General features: G+C 42.4%; 1 protein-coding gene across 1 annotated transcript in view; it reads right to left on the bottom strand.

Moving 5' to 3' along the window:
* LOC135448849 (protein FAM124A-like) overlaps nucleotides 1–18,408 on the bottom strand; it is a 79,435-nt gene that overhangs the window by 8,728 nt on the left and 52,299 nt on the right. Inside the window, exons 4-6 of the mRNA XM_064715155.1 lie at nucleotides 8,774–9,068; nucleotides 5,204–5,431; nucleotides 4,366–4,563 (exon numbers count right to left, since the gene is read on the bottom strand). Coding sequence (XP_064571225.1) covers nucleotides 4,366–4,563; nucleotides 5,204–5,431; nucleotides 8,774–9,068 — 721 coding nt within the window. The remainder of the gene's footprint in view (nucleotides 1–4,365; nucleotides 4,564–5,203; nucleotides 5,432–8,773; nucleotides 9,069–18,408) is intronic.

The raw sequence follows: 18,408 nt of genomic DNA, 5'->3' as shown, positions 1-18,408 counted from the left end.
GACAAAAACCCAGAACTACCAAGGCAATCACAGCAACTATGATGACTCTTCCCACAATGCATATTCTTTGAATGAACTTACAATTTTATCGTATTTTTCACTAAAATTTTACTACAACAGATAGGAATTATGAAAATAAAATGCAATGTCCTAGCTGGTTAATTGAAACCTACTTTGGCTCACGTTTTCATCTTTACTACCTTTAAAAATCTATTTTAATCGTAGTTCAATAAAAAGATAGTTCTATTAAACAAGAGCTAGTATATGCTTATTTAAGCATTAACTATTTTTATTTAAGCACCAAATTTATAATTTTTTAAAGTCTAGGCACAGAGGTTTATAACAGTCAGATGAAAGTCATAAAAAGTAGTCTCAAAAGAGAGAGAAAAAGCTGGAGAGCTTCCAGACTTGCAATTAGTTTTACAGCGATTTGTAACAGCCATTTAAAAGTACCGTTTTCATCCCATATTCCAAAAAAACAATCCAGGCATTTCTAATGGATTCTGTTATACAATAGAACAGATTTGGCTGTCACAATTTTGCTTCCTTCTTTTTTCATCTAAGAATCCAGTAAGTAGCATTTCAGGAACACTCAGCCATAGTTAGTGGGCCAGGAGTTAAGTACAACTTAAGTACAAGGCACAACTGAAAGTCCTACTGCCTTCACTGCAGGCCATCCAAAATACTGAATGTACACCTCCTTCACCCAGCTGTAGCTGCTGTATCTTCAAGAGGAGATGCTCACACTGTTTGAGTCAGTGGTTGTAAATAACTATGTATGGGTATTGGTAGCTCATGTTCATAATACCTAAATATTTGTCAGTAAATACATAGCTATAGGATGTCTCAAATATTTTGTGTACAGTGCTAGTTAGATATGGACTAGATAGGATTCATTAAGTGTTGATTGTTCTGCTAGATTAAATTTTAGGCTCTTAGCCCTCCTGCCTTGCAATCTGGAGAGAGAATTGCTCTGTTAAAACCAACTCCCAGCATGTGGATAATTTGCTGGGAAAAGATGTTCTGGTTTCTACTGGGCAGGCAAGGAAGATTTATAGAAGATTTATATTTGCAGTGCACTGGACATGAGTGGTATAATTTGTTGGCATGCTGGTATTTTGAAGTCAGCACATTCTGCACAAAGGTTATACAGTCATTATTTATTAATTAGAAAGAAAATCAAAGACTTGAGATTGAGTCAGAACATTTAGTGTTTGTTGCTTGAAGTAATTTTGAGCATCCCATAAGGATTACACATATGCTAAATTAGAATTCAAACGTTGTTAACAAATTGCTTGGAAAAATGAATACGTAAAATGGTTATGGTGTTTAAGAAGTGTGTGTGAACAGTAATGTTGACATTTTCTTAGAGCAGTCTTACTTGTCCCCAGGCTGGTTTGTTCTGTTTGGCAATGTTAAAAGGATAAACAATGTTGTAAATGCTGCAATTGATAACAGGCCACAGCTTATCTTTCTTGCTCTGTGTTTCAGATCCTGGTGGGACACAGCTGCTATCATTTAATAATGAAGGACAGTCATCTCAGTCCTCTCTTTAGTTGTACTGAGCTAGTCTTTTGCATTAATTTTAAACTGATTTGTTAGAAATGTTTCTGGATTTTTTAGTGACAGTGATTGAATTGGCCCAATCAAATCTGACAACCAGCAAATTTTAAATGATCCCTTCTATTTCAGCTTTGCTCAAAAGTCTCTCCAGCTGCAAAGAGCTCACACATTTCAGCCTGGATGAAAGGTAATCCAAATATTTTGTCCTTCCTTTTCTGTGCAAAAATGTAGTGCTCTAGCTACCTACTTAAGGATGATAGGATGGAGTACCTTGTGTTTTGGCAAGTGGTCAAAAGTGCACGACAAATTATTTCACATCAACTTTGCAAGGACTCTGGAGCAAATATATGGTCAGAGAATGCCGCTCAGCTGTGGAACTCCTGGTGATTGGCTTTACCTGAGATCTCTGCTTGTACAAGCAACAGCAGCATCCTGCCTTCTGTCATTTAATAATCTGAGGCCTTAATGACCACCCCAGAATATGAGAAGAACTTGGATGTGGAATTGCAAATGAGTCAGCAAAGATTTTTAGTAGCCTGATGATTGTTTTTTTCCCATGACTAGGGAGCAGGACTACATTTGTAAGAAAAAGAAGGCAATCTTGGAAACTTTAGGTCTGTCTTTGAGAAGTTTTAAGACACTCTGGAGAAAAGAATAATCAGGTCACAGAGAAATAGAAAGTGAAATAAATTGCAATATTATGTAGACTGGCAAACAAAGTTATAAGCTTTTTTGACTTGTTAACTAATTTGATAAAAAAGCATAGATTTAGCCATCTAATTTTAGGTAAAACATGAAATATTGTTTCACTGTGCCACTATTTACAGGTAGAAATGGTGGCACTTAGAACCAGAAAGGCAAGGCAGCAAGCAGCTGCTTGAAGGGGAAACTGCAATGAGCAAAGGTACAAGAGGTTGAAAAGGGTCACTAGTAGCTTTCCAAAGTATTGTCAATGCTCAAGACTTTTATCAAAGATAAACAGTGAGATTGCCATGAAGACTGGAGTGATGAAAACATAATGGTGGGTCAAAACCACACAAAGAATTTATATACCTCTGGAGATTTCCCTCCTCCTGATTTACCTAGGAAAAAATGCCAAAAGGAAAAAGGCCCTAGTGGGGCCAACCTCGTGTAACCACCCTGAGCCAGTTCTGCAATACACTACATGAGGTATTTTTATAAAGACATAGAAACTGTGAAAGCATTTTATCAAGCATGTATGCCCTCATTGAGAGTTTTGCGTACATTTCTGGTCATTTCCAAGAAAGATTAATTTAAATTGGAAAAGTTAAAAAATAGAACTAGTAGAGAATTTGAGCATTTGGTTTTTGAATAGTTTAGAAGAGCCTGGCATCTTCATCTTAGCTATTAGGAAATTGAGAGAAAACTTGGTGACTTGCAATTACATTTGGGAGTAAATATCAAAGCTGAGGAGAAGCTATTTAACTTAAAGGATAAATCAGTCAGGATGTTAAGAGATATAAATCTGTCTTCAAAAAAAGTAGATTTGGAATTTGGAGAGTTTTTACCCAAGTGCAGTTCTGAAATTTAGAGTAGGAGGGAAAAGAGCTTTTTATATTTTGAAAGAGATTGTGTAGCTAACTGGCATAATTCCTGGTGGCAGAAAATTAAGCCTGCAGCATGAGTCCTTCTGTCAGCAACCCACATACATCAAATCTTTGAAAGTAGCCTACGCTGTATTCATATATTATACAAATAAAAGTTTGACCTATATTTATACTGTTTTAAGCTCATGCTGAGATCATCCACTGGTTTGGTATACATGACATAAGAATTTATTTTCTTTTTCTAGAATTTGTCCCTCAAGATCTGCAGTTTTTCCCTAAAGACTTGGAGACAGGCTGTGACCACATCTGCAGGTCTGCAGTGCTGGTGCTCCTGGTTATGTTCTGCTCCCTCTGGTGCTCACACATTCAAGGGGCAGTGATTTGGCTGAGGGGCCAGGAAATTTCTTACCCAGCAAATCAAATTGGTAGGGGCTTGATATAATTTTAGTCTTAATTGCCCCTCTGTCATGGGGTCAGATGTGATTCCTACTGTAGCCCCTTCCTAGCCAGCTTTATTTAACCAGCTCCATGCTATTGTAAAGGACTTTGTATACTGCAGTGTGTCAGTCAGTCATCCCTCAGTCTCTCTTCTTTCTTTCTCTTCTTTCTTTCTTTCTTTCTTTCTTTCTTTCTTTCTTTCTTTCTTTCTTTCTTTCTTTCTTTCTTTCTTTCTTTCTTTCTTTCTTTCTTTCTTTCTTTCTTTCTTTCTTTCTTTCTTTCTTTCTTTCTTTCTTTCTTTCTTTCTTTCTTTCTTTCTTTCTTTCTTTCTTTCTTTCTTTCTTTCTTTCTTTCTTTCTTTCTTTCTTTCTTTCTTTCTCCTTTTTCTCCTCTTTCTTTCTCCTCTTTCTCTTCTTTCTCTTCTTTCTTTCTCCTCTTTCTCTTCTTTCTCTCTCTCTCTCTCTTTCTCTCTCTTTCTCCTGGGACAATATATTGATGCCTTTTGACTGTTTCCTACAGCTGACAAGTTTGTTATGGAGTAGTGGGAGGTGTTGGTCTATGAGGGATGGGACAGTAGATATTTTAGGAACCATTTTGAACCCAGGATCTGTTTTATTATTGCCTGGAATTATGAGGAGTCAATTTGGTCACCTGGGTGGTCTTTTAATTTGATGGGACCTTTTCTGAGACACTCTCCAAGCTGGGAAAACAATACATCTTAGTGTGGTATCTGTGGAAATGAAATAAATCTGTTCCATATTGCACAGTAGAACAAATCTGGATCAAGGACAGTTACCATAGTTAACTTCAGCTGTGTGGTGCATGGTAGGCACTTTCAGGGTCGAGCCCTCTGGCGTTGTAAAAGGCAACATCTGGGAATCCATGAAGGAAAACTTCTTTTGCCACGTGCTTCTGAAGTACAGGGTGCTCACCAGGGTGACCTGGCTGAGCGATGACCCAGCACTCTCCGGTGTCATCCCATGCATATCCCCATCTGCACGGAAAAGAGACAAGGCAGGGGGACACATGCAGTCCTACATGCCCAGGTCTGTGTGACTAAATAAAGCAAGCTGAAACCACTCTCCATCCCTAAGGCCAAGAGGCACAACTCACAAGGCCCTGCTCACCCTCTACCTTCCCCTCCACACCTACACATGCACCTCCCTGGGGCTGCCTGTTGGTGCACGCTCTCCCCAGAGCTGAGATTGAGCTGGCCAGTGCTTTTATTTCCCATTAGATTTTTTAAACTCAGAATCTCACTGCTCAGCTTACACCCCTGTATGTCCCCTGTAGCACCATGAAAGCATTCAGTGTCATGAATATGGTCCAAGGGGAATTTGGCTGTTCCTAATTAAAACTGAGAACACTGCAAATTATTGCCTTTTTAAAAATTAAGGGAACAAGAAAAAGTGGTTAGCAGCTTGACACTGCTTATAGATTCAGACCTATTCCAGCTCTTTCTTCACATTACAGATGAGTGTTAACACAAGAATTAGGTTTCCTGCCTTTCAGCCTTGGTTTGGGCAACATGGAGTGTGGCAAAAATCTTTATGCTTGGTTAAAATCTACTTCTCCCATTACTCTTATTTTACATTTCATTGGTGTGCAACCATTTCTGTGCGTCCCTATGGTACCTGCAAGGTCAGTGGTGATCCACTCCTGTGTGTGGGTGGTGTTGGGGTCGGTGAGGTTGGTTTGGAGCAGGCTGCTGTTGGCCCAGCGCGCAGCACGCTCGGCGAAGTCGGGCGAGAGCTGCACGCCTGCATCCACAAGGAGGGAACATCCCAGCTGGACCACTGTGCCTTGGCTGGAGTCAGTCTCTGCTTCATCCACCGTGTGCATGAAATCCTGCACACTTTGATCTGCCAGGCAAGAGAGAAACTGTAATTGTGCTGAGGCTAAGGACAGCAGGGATTGCCCCAGAGCTCTGCAGCTCTCAGCTCCTGTGCTGACACCGGTGTCCTCTGACTCTTAAAGCCCCATAACAACTGGATCACCCTTGACTTTGTGGAACACTCCTGTCAAGCACTGCTGCAACAGGCAGTGATGCACTGGACATTGGAAAGCTCTCTTCATGTGTCTGTAGCAATCCCCCAGTGTGGATGTGCCAAGTGGCAGATCTCATGCCAAGCTCACAGTTGTATGCAGACAGTTCATAAGGTAGTTATTCTTTCTTGGTCACTCTCTGAGTTCCCACCATTGAGGTCTAGTGCCTCTGGCCATGACTGGCTGAGCTGCCAATGCCACAACTCTGCTGTCTCATTCTCCTGACGTTATCCACCTATCCTGCACGAGGGCGTAGTACGCGGCCTAGGTCCGGCTAGCTCGAGGGGTGTGAAGGCCAACACCCCAGCGCATCCAAAGCCCCTTTGGCGTCTTGGCCTCAGGCTGGGCTGGATGTAGAGCTCGGAATAGTGCAATGCGAGACGAAGAAGGAGGCGACCACTTGCTGGGGGTGAACTGTCAGTTTATTAGATGGTCTGGAGGCACCAACAAGGATGGGCACCAGCCAGCAAAACGGTCCGGAACAGGGGGAGAAACAGGGTTTTAAAGGGAAGAGGAGGAGAAAGGAGGGGAGCCCAGCTAACCAATGGGGAAACTCAAAGGGAGGTACTAAACATAACTGACATACATAAGTAACCAATAAATACAAAGTAAGGGAGGGGCCCCGGGACCACAGCCAATCACCATCCCCAGAGAGAAGAAGGTTCTCGAATGCTGGGAGGAGAGGGGGGTGATTGACTGGGCCCAGGGAGGAGAAAACATTTACTTATAAGGGAGAATAGGGGAGGAGGAATTATATAACATAGCTGATTGAAAGCAGGGGTTGCTACGGAAACCAACTGCCAGAGGAGCAGTGGCGGGAAAACTGGGGAGGGAGGAACCATTTACAAAGAACAGGGGGATACAATACATAAAATGGGGGAGCAAACTGAGAAACTTAAAAACACGCTACAACACTATCCATAGAAAAGCATTTCTCTGATCGCACTTCTGCCACCCTTGGCCCTTAGATGTTGTTTGATTTCTTGAAGGATGGTGTCCCAAACTGCCCCAGTATTGCTGATGAGCCCTGGCTAAACTGAGCTGATAAGTTGCTTCATGTGTTAAAAGTGACTCCTTTATTTATACAGCCCACAACAGTGGGCTTTTTCTTTTTCAAAGAAAACATAGTCTGAGTTGTAAAGTTCTTGTGTGTCTTGCATTAGTATGGGAGCACTTGGTGAGCTCTCTGAAAGATGTGAAAAGTCAAAGATGGTAAATTAGAGGCAGAGATGAATGTGAGGAGTGGTATCCCAAGCTTGTGACTTCACCACGGTGCTTAGCTAACCAGAGTTGTGAATTCTAGCTTGGACAACAGCTCAAAATTGCTTTAATTAAACAGCAAGGAGAAATAATTTTAAAGCATGTCATTTTGTCTGTGCTATCTAGAGATACATCCCATTATACATTGTTTTTGTTAGTACTAGAATAAAGGTGAACAAATTTTCTAAACATTGAGAGAAGTTTACAAGTGCATCTAGGAGCAGATTCTCTGTGAGCAGTGATGTTTTCACCATCGATGTTTTCATTGTTTTCAGCCTGCTAAGGTTTTAACCAGACCCTTCATAATTGGTTAGGGCAGACCAACATAAACATTAACGCAAACATCTACTGGAAGAAAGGAATTTTTTCATATATGCATGCATTCACAATTTGTGTTTATTCACCTTATAGAAAATTTCATCTAAGCATTTTATTTATTTATTTGATTTAGACCATTTGAGGAAGTGGTTTCCTTCCCTGTTACTGGAAATACACTGTATACCAATAACAATAGATCCCATCCTACTTTATTTTCACATTCATGCATTAGCATTGCTGAAAGCCAAAGCTTATGTGGTTTATACCACAGACAGCTAAAATGGAGATAAAATGTCTGCTTGCCATGATGTGCCACATGAGAAGGAGAGAGCATAAAAGAGCTAGCAGGTCATTAACAGCCCCTGCACTTCTCTGTTAAATTTTCTGTGAAGATCTGTGCTTGGATTTCACTTTGAAATGTTATTCTGTAAGGTCCTTTCATAATAACTGATTCTGTAATGACCAGAAGTGTCAAGCAAGGTATAATCCTTGTATGCATTAATGTTGTTTAGGATTTGAATTTACAGAAATAGGAGTCAGTAGGCAAGACTTTGTTATATCAGCTGCTCATAATTTAGATGCACTGTCCCTGTGTCAGTACATGCAGCTGTGTCTGTATGGATCAGCCAGAGTTAGCTGTCACTGCTGTGCTGGGGTTGAATATCAATGCTGCTCAGAATGGTGCTGGTGACTGAGGCAGGTTACTGAGGCACAGGACAATGAAATTGCTGTGGGTTTTAGTTTTCATGCCCTGAAGGTAAATTTTATGCTGAGAAATAGCAGTGTTATCTCTATACATAAGTATTGTATATAAGCTGCAAATTTTGAAGATGAGGCAGTCATCTGCTTTTCATAAACATTCTGCCCATAATGTAAAATAGTTTTTGACATGTGATTTGAGATGGTAGGATAATCCAGAGCTAAAATGAAAACAGCATCCTTAAATTCAGCTGACTTAATGCTGGATTTAAAGACATCTGTCTTTCCCATATCCCTTCCAAATTCCCAGTGAGTTTTATATTTTAGCCTGCTTTCAGGGAAAGATGCAATTGCACCATCCATCTGTCAACGTATATCTCAGTCTGCCAGTCTCCTTCTGATAACTTTTCATCTTTTTGGCCAGTTGTAATAGCATTAGAAAAGTCTTAAATATAATTCAGCTTCTACAGATTTCATAATTTTTTTAGTGGGAGAGGAGAGAAAACCACTGTTCTCTGCCTGGCAGTTCTTTGCAGAGCACACAAAGGAGACCAGGACAGAGTGGACACAATGGACCTCTGGCAAGCCTGGAGTAATTCTGCTGTTCAGGGAAATAGCTTTTCTAAATGTAGCTGTATTTTGTGTCATAAGAGAGTAAGTACTGATTCAGAAAAAAGAGGAATAATAACCTGTTTGTCAACTACTCCCTTGAGTTTTCCTTTGTCCATCTGATACCTGGCTGTCAAAGACAGAGAAAACTACATCTTGCAGTGAGAGAGAAAGCAGAAGTTTAATACGATGTGTGCAATTCCTGCCACCTTCATAAAGTTGTGAATTTATTACAAAAAGTAAGACAATAAGGATTTTTTAAAGTACATTACCATGAATGCTGTATCCTAGGACATCTTGCAACTCTGTAAAGGTATTTCCTTGAGCTCCAAACTGCAGCAGCTCCAAAGAAACAGCCACACTTGCTGGAGAGACAACCAGATTGGTCCTGTTCTCTGCTTCAGACACCTGCCGGTAGAGACTGATGGCAAATTCAGTCTTCAGCTCTCTCAGCTCATCATAGGAGGTACAGTTCCCTTTGGCTGTGCAGCAAGCAGACAGGATGAATGCAGAGAATAAAATGGGCAACATGAAGATGAGCTGGGAGCAGTCTCCACCAGCTAATACCTGCAATTAATGACATGGATATATTTAGAAAAGCAATAGGCTGAGCTGGCAGAGGAACTTTCCATCAGTGCTGAGATGTCACTTGCAATAGTAATGATAACTGTTAAAATACTTGTCCAGGTCTACTCAGTAGCTACTGACATTAAAAAAATAAAAAAGAAAAGAAAAGACATATGTACGGACATGCTGATGACTGTGTTGACTAACAAGAACTGAATTTTCCAGAATGCTGTGGCATGTAATATGGTATTCCATTACACAGCATAGAAACACACAGTCTCTTGGTTAAAAATTAGCTACCTGCACGCATGATGGGACACCTCAGTGCAATCTCCATGCTGCTGAGCTCCTTTCTGTCCCCAGCAGAAGGGGGATCACACCCAGCACTCCCAGAAGGAAGGCCACCCCTTGTGAAGTGCAAAAATCTAATTGGAGCCTCCAGGCTGGGCTTTGGATCCAAGTTTGCAAAAGGCTGGCTTCAAATTTCCCCCCCAGATATTCCTTCTGTGAAATTTATGCCAGTGAGAGAAAAGGTGGCATTTGCAAAAGGCTCCAGTGCTTGCAGCACAAAATCATCACATCAGATTTTTATGGGAAATCAAGCGCTGGTCAACGTTCTATTAAGAGACACTTAGATTCATATTTAAAGGAATAATGTTAAAATGAGAGAATAGCTTTTCTTACAGAATTCCATATTGGAAGATTGTATGCAAGTGTATTTTAAAAATTACTGCACCTTCTTTCACCTCAGGATTTCCTACAAATCTTTCTCCATGCCCTTTGCTCTAGAGAGCACCTCTAATGCTTTGTATTTACTCACAGTTAGCTCTGTTAAATTGTCTTGCCTTTCTGTGTCCTTCTGGGTGCCTGAATGGAAGCTGCCTATGAAGGTCCTGTCTCCTTCTTTAATAGGTAGTGGAGCAAGGACTAAGTCATGAGACTGCATTTAAAGGGATAGTCAGTGATCAGAGTCTCTGTCGGCGATGTCTGTACCACTCTGTCCAAATTCCTGTAGGCTACAAGCTCTATGGAGAGCCAGGCAAAGCAGCATGCCACTGACCAGCAAATCCAAGGCAAGGAACAAAAAGGTACACACGGACATAGAGTCAGCAACTTCCTTGCAAGCCCTGCTCGAGCCTCATGAGGCTTGTGACCTGCTGGTACCGAGCAAGGCATCTCCTATCTCTCTTCCCACCCCCCTCCTCCTTTTATATGAATTCCATTGATTCCTCTGCCACAAAGGGGAAGAGAAAGGGCTCTCTGTGTACCAGGCACACAGCTAATTTTTTTACCCCCACTTTGAAACCTTATTCAGAAATCCCGTGCAATTAAAATGTCTTTATTTCCCTTTGTTTTTAATTAATGCTATCTGAAATAGCAAGATTTTCTTTCACTCTTTAGTTTCCAGAAGGAAAGAAACAACAAAGTGCTGCACCTGAAGGAGAGCAAATAAGGAAGGGGCTCCTTTGAATGGACCAGAAGCAGAAGAGCTTTGGTTGTGACTGTTTTAAAAGCAGTTGCAGTTGTTCATGGCTTTCTTTGCGTGCTGAGATCAAATCAGGCTCATCATATTCACAGATTCAGCCTCACAGCCTCACAATGCCACCTAAGACAAGCGAGATTTGATCTAAAAATTAATGAACAACTGCAGATCTTCAGAGTTTGATGTTGTACAGTTGGCCATTTCACAATACACATTCTTGTTGCAAGTGGGAAAGAAGACATTGGGAAAAGGGCATTGCAATCAAGCAATAATTCAGGTGCTACTGCTTCACTCTTAGCAGGGAAGGAGCAGCCACACAATGGAATCACAGCCCAAGTGAGAATGAAGCAGTGGGCCTCTCTTATTCTGTTCTTGTGCTGCTCCTCTCTCTCTGCTGTTTGGAGAATGTGCCAGAATAGATGCAGACACCGGGATCTGTTTCAGGATCCTGGGATTTAGAGCACATTCCTGCAAGGACTGGTGAGATGCAACAGCTTGATCAGTCACAGTCTAATACAACAGGCAGAAATGTAATTTTGCCACAGATTTCAATATAGCAGTACCTTCAGGCTGTAAATTACATTTGGGCTTAGGGGTTTGGCTGAATGAGGACCTCTCTGCTGAAGTTATCATTAACAGTTTCCACTGGAGTGGAGATGTATTCAGAGGGAATGAAACAGAGGCCACCAAGTGATTTCTCAAAGGGCTCAAAGCTGTCAATAGATAAATTAGCTCTGGTCACTGGTGAGGACTGTACACTGGATTTGATGTGGTGTTCCCAGAGGCTCTGGACCTGAAAAGACATTTCTTTGCCCTTCTTGATACTCCTCTGTGGATTTATTAAGATTTAAATGAAAGCTGGGGAACCCCTGAAGGTTTTAGGCATTACTGCCTAAAAATAACATTCAGTTCCCACTTTGCAAAAATGTTGCTATTCAGATTTGGGGTATGTATGTATTTATGGAAGACATAGTTGAAAACTAGACCTGGTAAAAATGTGGTGTAAGACAGCATAGTTTCAATGGAAAAGGGAAAAAAGTGTTCTGGGTCTTGTCTCATCACAAAGGAGACTTAGAAATGGGAGTGTTTGTTTCAAATCTTTCCTCTCTGCAACTGTTTTAGGAAAGGAAAGATGTGGAGGACTCTTTGCAGCAAGAACAGTATTTACAGACAAGCAGAGAGGACTTAAGAAAACTAAAACTGGATCAACATTGTTCAAAGCAACCATGGGGAATAAGAAATGTGCTTTACATATGACAAATAGAAAAGAAATCCACTGGTGAATGATGAAAAAGTTAGGAGGCAGTGGAGTAAGAAAGAAGTAAGAGTCAGTGAAATTAGCTGTGGCTAAAAAATAAGTGTAGAAGCCTGGGGGAAGGTTATGAACATTTATCATAGTCAAGGTCAGAACCAAAATTCTCATGCCTGTTCAGTTTAGCAGCCTAAGTTCAAATTTCCCTGTGCCAGACTGGGATCCACAATAGAGAACTGGCTGTCCAAGGAGAAGCCAGTGCCACATCAGGGTGAGTCTGAAAACTGAGGTTGCCAAGTGAGCCCAGGCAGCCAGAAACTGAGTTCCCCAAGTTAGGAGGGGGCTGCATATTACATAGGCCAATTACAGAAATTCCCTATCAGAAATAGACGAGTCTTGGACCTACAGAAGTGTTAGAGTTGGGCTGCTGTGGAGAAAGGGAGTTTCTGTCTCCTTTAAGGACATTTGTTTAGAGCTTTCATACCTGCCTGTGTCGTAGTTTGGGCATCACAGCCTTCTTTGAGTCTTCATCTGGTTCTGCATCACAAGGTACTGAGAAAGTACTGATAAAATTTCTGGCAATATTTTTGTTTTTAAGACGCTGAAAATGCATTTTAAAAGGTATGCAATTGACTGGTCCCCAGGATAACACTTCAAAGTCAGGAAGGGGCAGAGGTAGCATCTGTATTTTGAGAAGTGCTTCTTCACATTGCAATAACTTTGACTGACTGTGAGGGAAGTGGGGAATGACACAAACTGAGGATGTCTGGAGAAAACACAGCACAAGGAGTGTGTGGGTAGCATTCTGGAGCACTGTGTCTCTGTGGAGCTCCTCTGAGCTTCCACAGGAGCAGCTGTGAGAGCTTCCCAGGGAGCCCAGCCTCTCCGTTCCCCCACTAAGCAGAGCAAACCAGCACTCTTTGAGAGGGAAGACAGCAAAGAGCTTCCTGACGTGTGAACACCTCCCCACACAGGGAGCCAAACTGGTGGAAGGCACTGGAAAGAAGCCATAAGTGGTGGCTGCATTCCATGATGGATTAGATCATGTCTGTGCCTGCAGTGTGCCACTGCTGTTCCTGCACAGCCCCTCAGTGTCCCCCTGTGTGACCACGGTGGCGGGCAAGGGGACAGACTGCTGACCATGCCCTGCTGCTCAGCACTGACAGGGCCATCACAGGCAGCTCTGCAGTGTCTGATGTGAAGAATGTGCAGAAGTGGAAAAGAAGGATGAGGGAAAAAGAAACAGAGAGAGAGCTGTCCTCCAGAATTACATCTTCAAGGTCTTCATGGCCAGATTTTGTTCTCAGGTACAGGGGTGTAAATGCAAACCATCGGCACAAACTTGGGGTCCTCGAGCAAATGAAGAGCTGCTGGGGGGCCGTGGGCTGGGAGACTCCTCTGGGAGACAGGGTGCTCCATGACTCTGGGAAACAACTCAGGGTGGAGCCTCTCTGATGGTGGTGGTGGTGGCAACAGGGAGGAAGGTCAGGACCTTATTAGCCTGGAAGCAGCCAGAAGTCACAGGACCGAAATAAGAAACCAGAGGGAAAAGCACAGCCTACATGGACACAATGGGCAAAGAAGGATTTCTTTGGAAACCTTTCCCCACAATCAATTTTTTCTCACAGCTGACTGGAGTTTTCTCTGATTTATCAGTGTTCTGAGAAAACCGAGTCCTAGTTTGGTGTGGCTGCTGAGAGGAAAGAGAGAGCTGCTCTGCTTTGGGTTCTGGCCAGTTTGTGCTTCTGTTGCATGCACTTTACACAGTGATCTGGAGCAGAATTTGGCCAAGGGAAAGGCTGGAAGAGAAAAATATGAGAGAATGTAAGAAGCAGGATTTCCTCTTCAGAACTCTTCTGTTAGTTTTTCTGTGTCAGATCAGTCTCCTGCAGTCTTCCTTTCACTCTAGCACAACCCTGTTATCAGCAGGGCTATTGTGCATTTACCCCTTCACAAATGAGAACAGAATTTTACCTTCTATCTGCATCTGATTTTTGTGTGCTAGGTCTCCTTAACACATAGAATAACCCTAGGGAAATTAAATTGGATCCAAACCAGCTTCCCTCCTGCTTACATCTCTCCTCCAGGAGCGAGCCTGCACTGCAAGATTCCAGCACATTTGCTCAATCAGGAAGGTGGTTCTGCTGAATCTCAGGATAAGAAAAACTGGCATCATCATTTCATACAGAGCTTATTCTGTGGGGAGGCAGATGGCTGTGGAGCCACAAAACACCCAGATGAGCAAATTCAAGTGAATTTGTTTACTGCTGTCCTCGTGCCATGTAAAAACCAGCACTGCCTCTGCCTCCCACTGGCGTGTGAGGACAAAATTGGCTCTTCAAAGGGTGACCACTTCAGAGGGTTGCTTCCAAAGGAGAAGTCCATCTGCTCAGCAACGTGTCTTGGTTTGAGCAGATGAACTTGGTGCCAGTCTGGACCTTCTGGGATGTCATACAGCTTAGAATCCCACAATAGAAATTCATTCTGCTGGAGCCCCCAGATCACTTCCCTCCTGGCCTGCTCCAGGTGGAAAGGAATGCTGTTAGCAGCAATGAAGGCTTTTTGGCAGCTCCACAGGAGGAGATAATCTCCCTGCCCATGGCTGCAGGCTGGGTAGCAGAGGAGCAGTGGCAAAGGCTGGCTATGACCAAAGTGTGCACACTTGGTTCTCAGTCCTCTTCAACCCCTGTGGATCTAAAACATAAATGTAACATTTTGGTGGGTTCATTTTCCTCTGTCTCTTAAAACTCCAAGTGGAATAACAGAGTAGAGGTTTCACAGTATCATCTTGGGAATTGGGGTTTCCTGCCCTGAGAGATGCCCCAAGGGCACACCTGGAGGACAGGTTGGTGACAGAGGACTGTGTGGGATCCAGGCTTGGGCCAGGCTATGCCACAGGAGCTTTTGAGCTGAGTATGGGAATAAACAAGACCTGGACTTTTCCTGGGGGCAGTTCTGAAGACAGCCAGTGACAGCAACCAAAAACTGAGCCAGGCAGTAAATTCATAAGTGGTGTGAGAAATTTGTGCTGGGGTTAAGTTCAAGTTTGCAGGGTGGGTGTTTCTAACATGTTGTGTGATGTCTTCTGCTATGGGAAGAACAGTGCCTTTCCCTGGTGTGAAGCAAAGCAAAGCAAACAGGAGCTCCACTTCCACTGGATGAGGTTAATGCCATAATCCTGATGAAATGACAGCTGTTCCACACACAGAAGTGTAGGCTGAATAAGAGCCCAAATCAAGCAGTTTTCTAACTGACAGTGACTGTTCTCATTATGTATTTTTTAATAGAAAAAATTCAAGAGCGCTGAGAAACTACAAGAATAAGATCGCTTCTTCTTTTTATAGGTTGATGGAATTTATTTGAATTAAAAAGAAAGAAATTAAAAAGAAAAAAGGAAGAAAATCTGGTTGAGGGAAGAAGACTATAGATCTTGTACATCCTTGTTGTAATGCAATAGTTGTTCAATGCAGGTGTCATGGGGAAGACAGCTTAAGGAACACCAGGAAAATGATGCATGAGGTCCGAAGAGATAATCTCACAGTGTATATATTTTCTTGCAGTGTTATATGAAGATCTTAGCAGTAAAACCTCTTCCCTGTGGACTCTGAATGTATGATAAGAGCCTGTCTCTGTGCACAGCTGACCTGTGGGGGCTGCTGTCACACACCAGCTGCTTAGCTGACTGCAATGGCTCAGAGGTGCTGCATCAGCATGTTCTGAGTTGACTTGCCAGTCTGTGAGACGCCACCTCTGTCCCCAGATGTCACCCTTTTGGTATCTGCAGACTTAAAGTTCTCCTGAGATGGAGTCAGTACCCTGCATGGGGCCTGGTGGAGATTCACACTCAGACAAGGCAGTGAGCCAAAACAGGAGTGGGGAGCAGCACTGTTGCAGCATATTTTCCTCCCAGACGACTCCATGAAACAGCAAATTAAATGCATTTGCTGTTGACATAGAATACAAAGTAAGTTAAAAAGTGATGCCCCCAAATGCTTGTCTAACTGTCTATCACAGGCTCTTACAGTGCCAAGTGAAAGATGCCAAATAAATGACATAGGAAGAGGTCCTCATATGAATACAGTGCCAGCTGAAGTTTCTGCTGCTGATCTAACTGAAACGACAGGGAACCAAACAGAAGATGAAAACATAAAGATGTTTATGAAGTTGCAGTGCTGACTTCTTATGAGAAGCCTGGTTTTCAGAAAGAGCGGTGTGTTTGAGTAGGCAAGACAGTTGAGATGAAAGGGGAATTTATGGAGTGAATGATGTGGAAGAGCATGGCTTTGCATAGGCCCACCCCAGCTTGTGATGTGCCCTCAAGCTGGGCAGAGAGGCACAGTTGTGTGTGTTTGCACATGTTGCACATATTTCCCCCTGCATGCACTTCCCTGCACACAAGTTCACCCAAACTAAGCAAACCCTCCTACCCAGGCAGCCCCACTCTGGCATTCTCTGTGTGGTGAAATGGTCCTGCTCCACCATGACAGGCAGGGATAAAGAGTGGGGCTGTTCCCATGTCCCTCTGCTAGCAGGGCAAAACAAAAAACCTTTATTCTTTGGAAAAACTTTTATTCTTGGGAAGTTGATCTGCTCTCACAGCTTCAGGTTATAATCCCTTTTGGTGACATCACAGGTACTGCTGAGGCCGCCAAGGTGATGTCACAATGAGAAGCTTATGACTGTAAATGGGGAGTAAGTCACAAGAACAGATGACCTCAAATTAAGCTAATATCCTGCTATTATATAAGTGTTCCCAATACTTATATAAAGGTGCCAGTAACAAAAACTGAGAAACAAGAAAGGCCCAATGACCTATCAGGATATGTGAAGATGTGTGTAAAGTTGGCATTTCTCACAGACCCACAGATCCTTTATTAGTGTGTCTTGCCTCTAAAAATCTTTCTATCAGCTCAGTTTTTAAATCAACCTCAGGATATTTCCTTGTTTAAAGAGAAAAACACAAATGTTCTTCATATATCTCCAGTTCCCTAAAATAAAATAATCACATACATGCTTAGGCATAGCAAAGCATCTCAACCAAATATAATCTACATTTTAGTATCACGAACGTGTTAAGTAATTTGAGCATATAAGAACATGGAAATGTGCCTTTCCTGTGAAGCCCTCTGGGGTCCTTGGGGAGTACCACAGAATGAGGGTATATCGGAAACTATCTAATTATTACCTGCTGTATTCTTATGATAAATAGGAACGAATAAAATTGAAAGCTATGTACAATTGTATCATAGAAAAGCTTTATTGCAGCTATAAAAATGATACTTTATACACTAAGCTAAATTCTTTGAAGTTAGAAATAATGTTTAGAATCTCTAAGGCACTTTTTTGTAGATGTCTTGTCTCAACTGTTCTGCAGGTTTATTATTTTCCATGGTCAAGTATTTATTACATTTTATCCTGGAACATTTTTAATGGATTCTTTTGCTTTGATAGGATAAGAAGCCCATTTAAATGCCTCTAGGGGTAAATTATTTCACATCAACACTTTCAAACACAAAGTCTGGATCTTCAGTAAGTTTTTACATTATGCAAGTAGACATTTAAGGTACTTAATACTTTCTAACCTCTAGTGCCCTTTTTACACAGAGACAGGCAGTCAGCAGGGATTAATCTGATCCTAATTAACCACAAACTCTTCTGATATTTGCTCAGTGCACAGTAGCGTGCTGCCAGGTACGCAGAGGTAAACTGATCTGGATTATCTGCCGGTGTATGTGCTCCACGGAGGGAGGTCTGCGCTCCGTGTCCGGGGCACACACGGCTCCAGTGCAGCGGGCAGGCTGCTGTGCAACCCTGCAGCTGCAAGCAAAGGGTGAGCACTCGTGGGGAGGCCTCCTCCTATTGCCTTTCGAGCAAGATTTCCTTCTCAGAGGTGGCATTTGTTGGTGTGGCACCCTCCCAGACCAGATCCCTGCCTCCGCCCGCTCCTGATGCAGGTGTTGCAAGCAGAACAGAAGCTCCAGACAAAGTTTGTCAGAGAAGTGTTCTCATTGAGTCATGAGGTGCATAAAGAACCCCCTTGCTTTCTAAACTCCTCCTCAGAGAAGAATTTAGGTGCAGATGGATCCAGTCTTTGCCCCAGACTTTATGTTTATAGGACTATATAGGTGTAATTGAATCTTTGTGTGAATTTGGACCACAAGATTAAGAAAGGAAAACCAAATCTATTTATATGAATAAAATAAATTATTTATTTTATCGATGGTGATAATTATAATGATTAGACTAAAAGACCTTAATCAGAATGATTTATTACACAGTATAGATTGTTATAGCTACTAGAGCAGTGCACTATTTATTGAAGCAATATTGAAACAGCAATATTGAAGCTTGCAAAACAATTAAGTAGAGACTGATGTTACTCACCCATACCAACTGTGGGCAAATTTATTCTGCTTAGCCTTGGGGGAGTCCCCAGCCAAGGGAGGAATCTCCACACACACTCCTGTAAGGGGCATATTAAATATGCCTGCCATTAAAAAGTGGGATTTCTGTCCCATGGGAACAGTTGCCCCCTCTGAGTTGCTGGTGTTGGGAGGTGATGGTGCTCCACTCTGCTGGGGTAGATCCATCCTCTGCTAAGGAAC

The sequence above is a fragment of the Zonotrichia leucophrys genome, chromosome 1 (genome assembly GCF_028769735.1).
Source record: "Zonotrichia leucophrys gambelii isolate GWCS_2022_RI chromosome 1, RI_Zleu_2.0, whole genome shotgun sequence".
Taxonomy (NCBI): domain Eukaryota; kingdom Metazoa; phylum Chordata; class Aves; order Passeriformes; family Passerellidae; genus Zonotrichia; species Zonotrichia leucophrys.
Note: the sequence above shows the minus strand (reverse complement) of the source record. Positions and strands in the feature narration are given on the sequence as shown.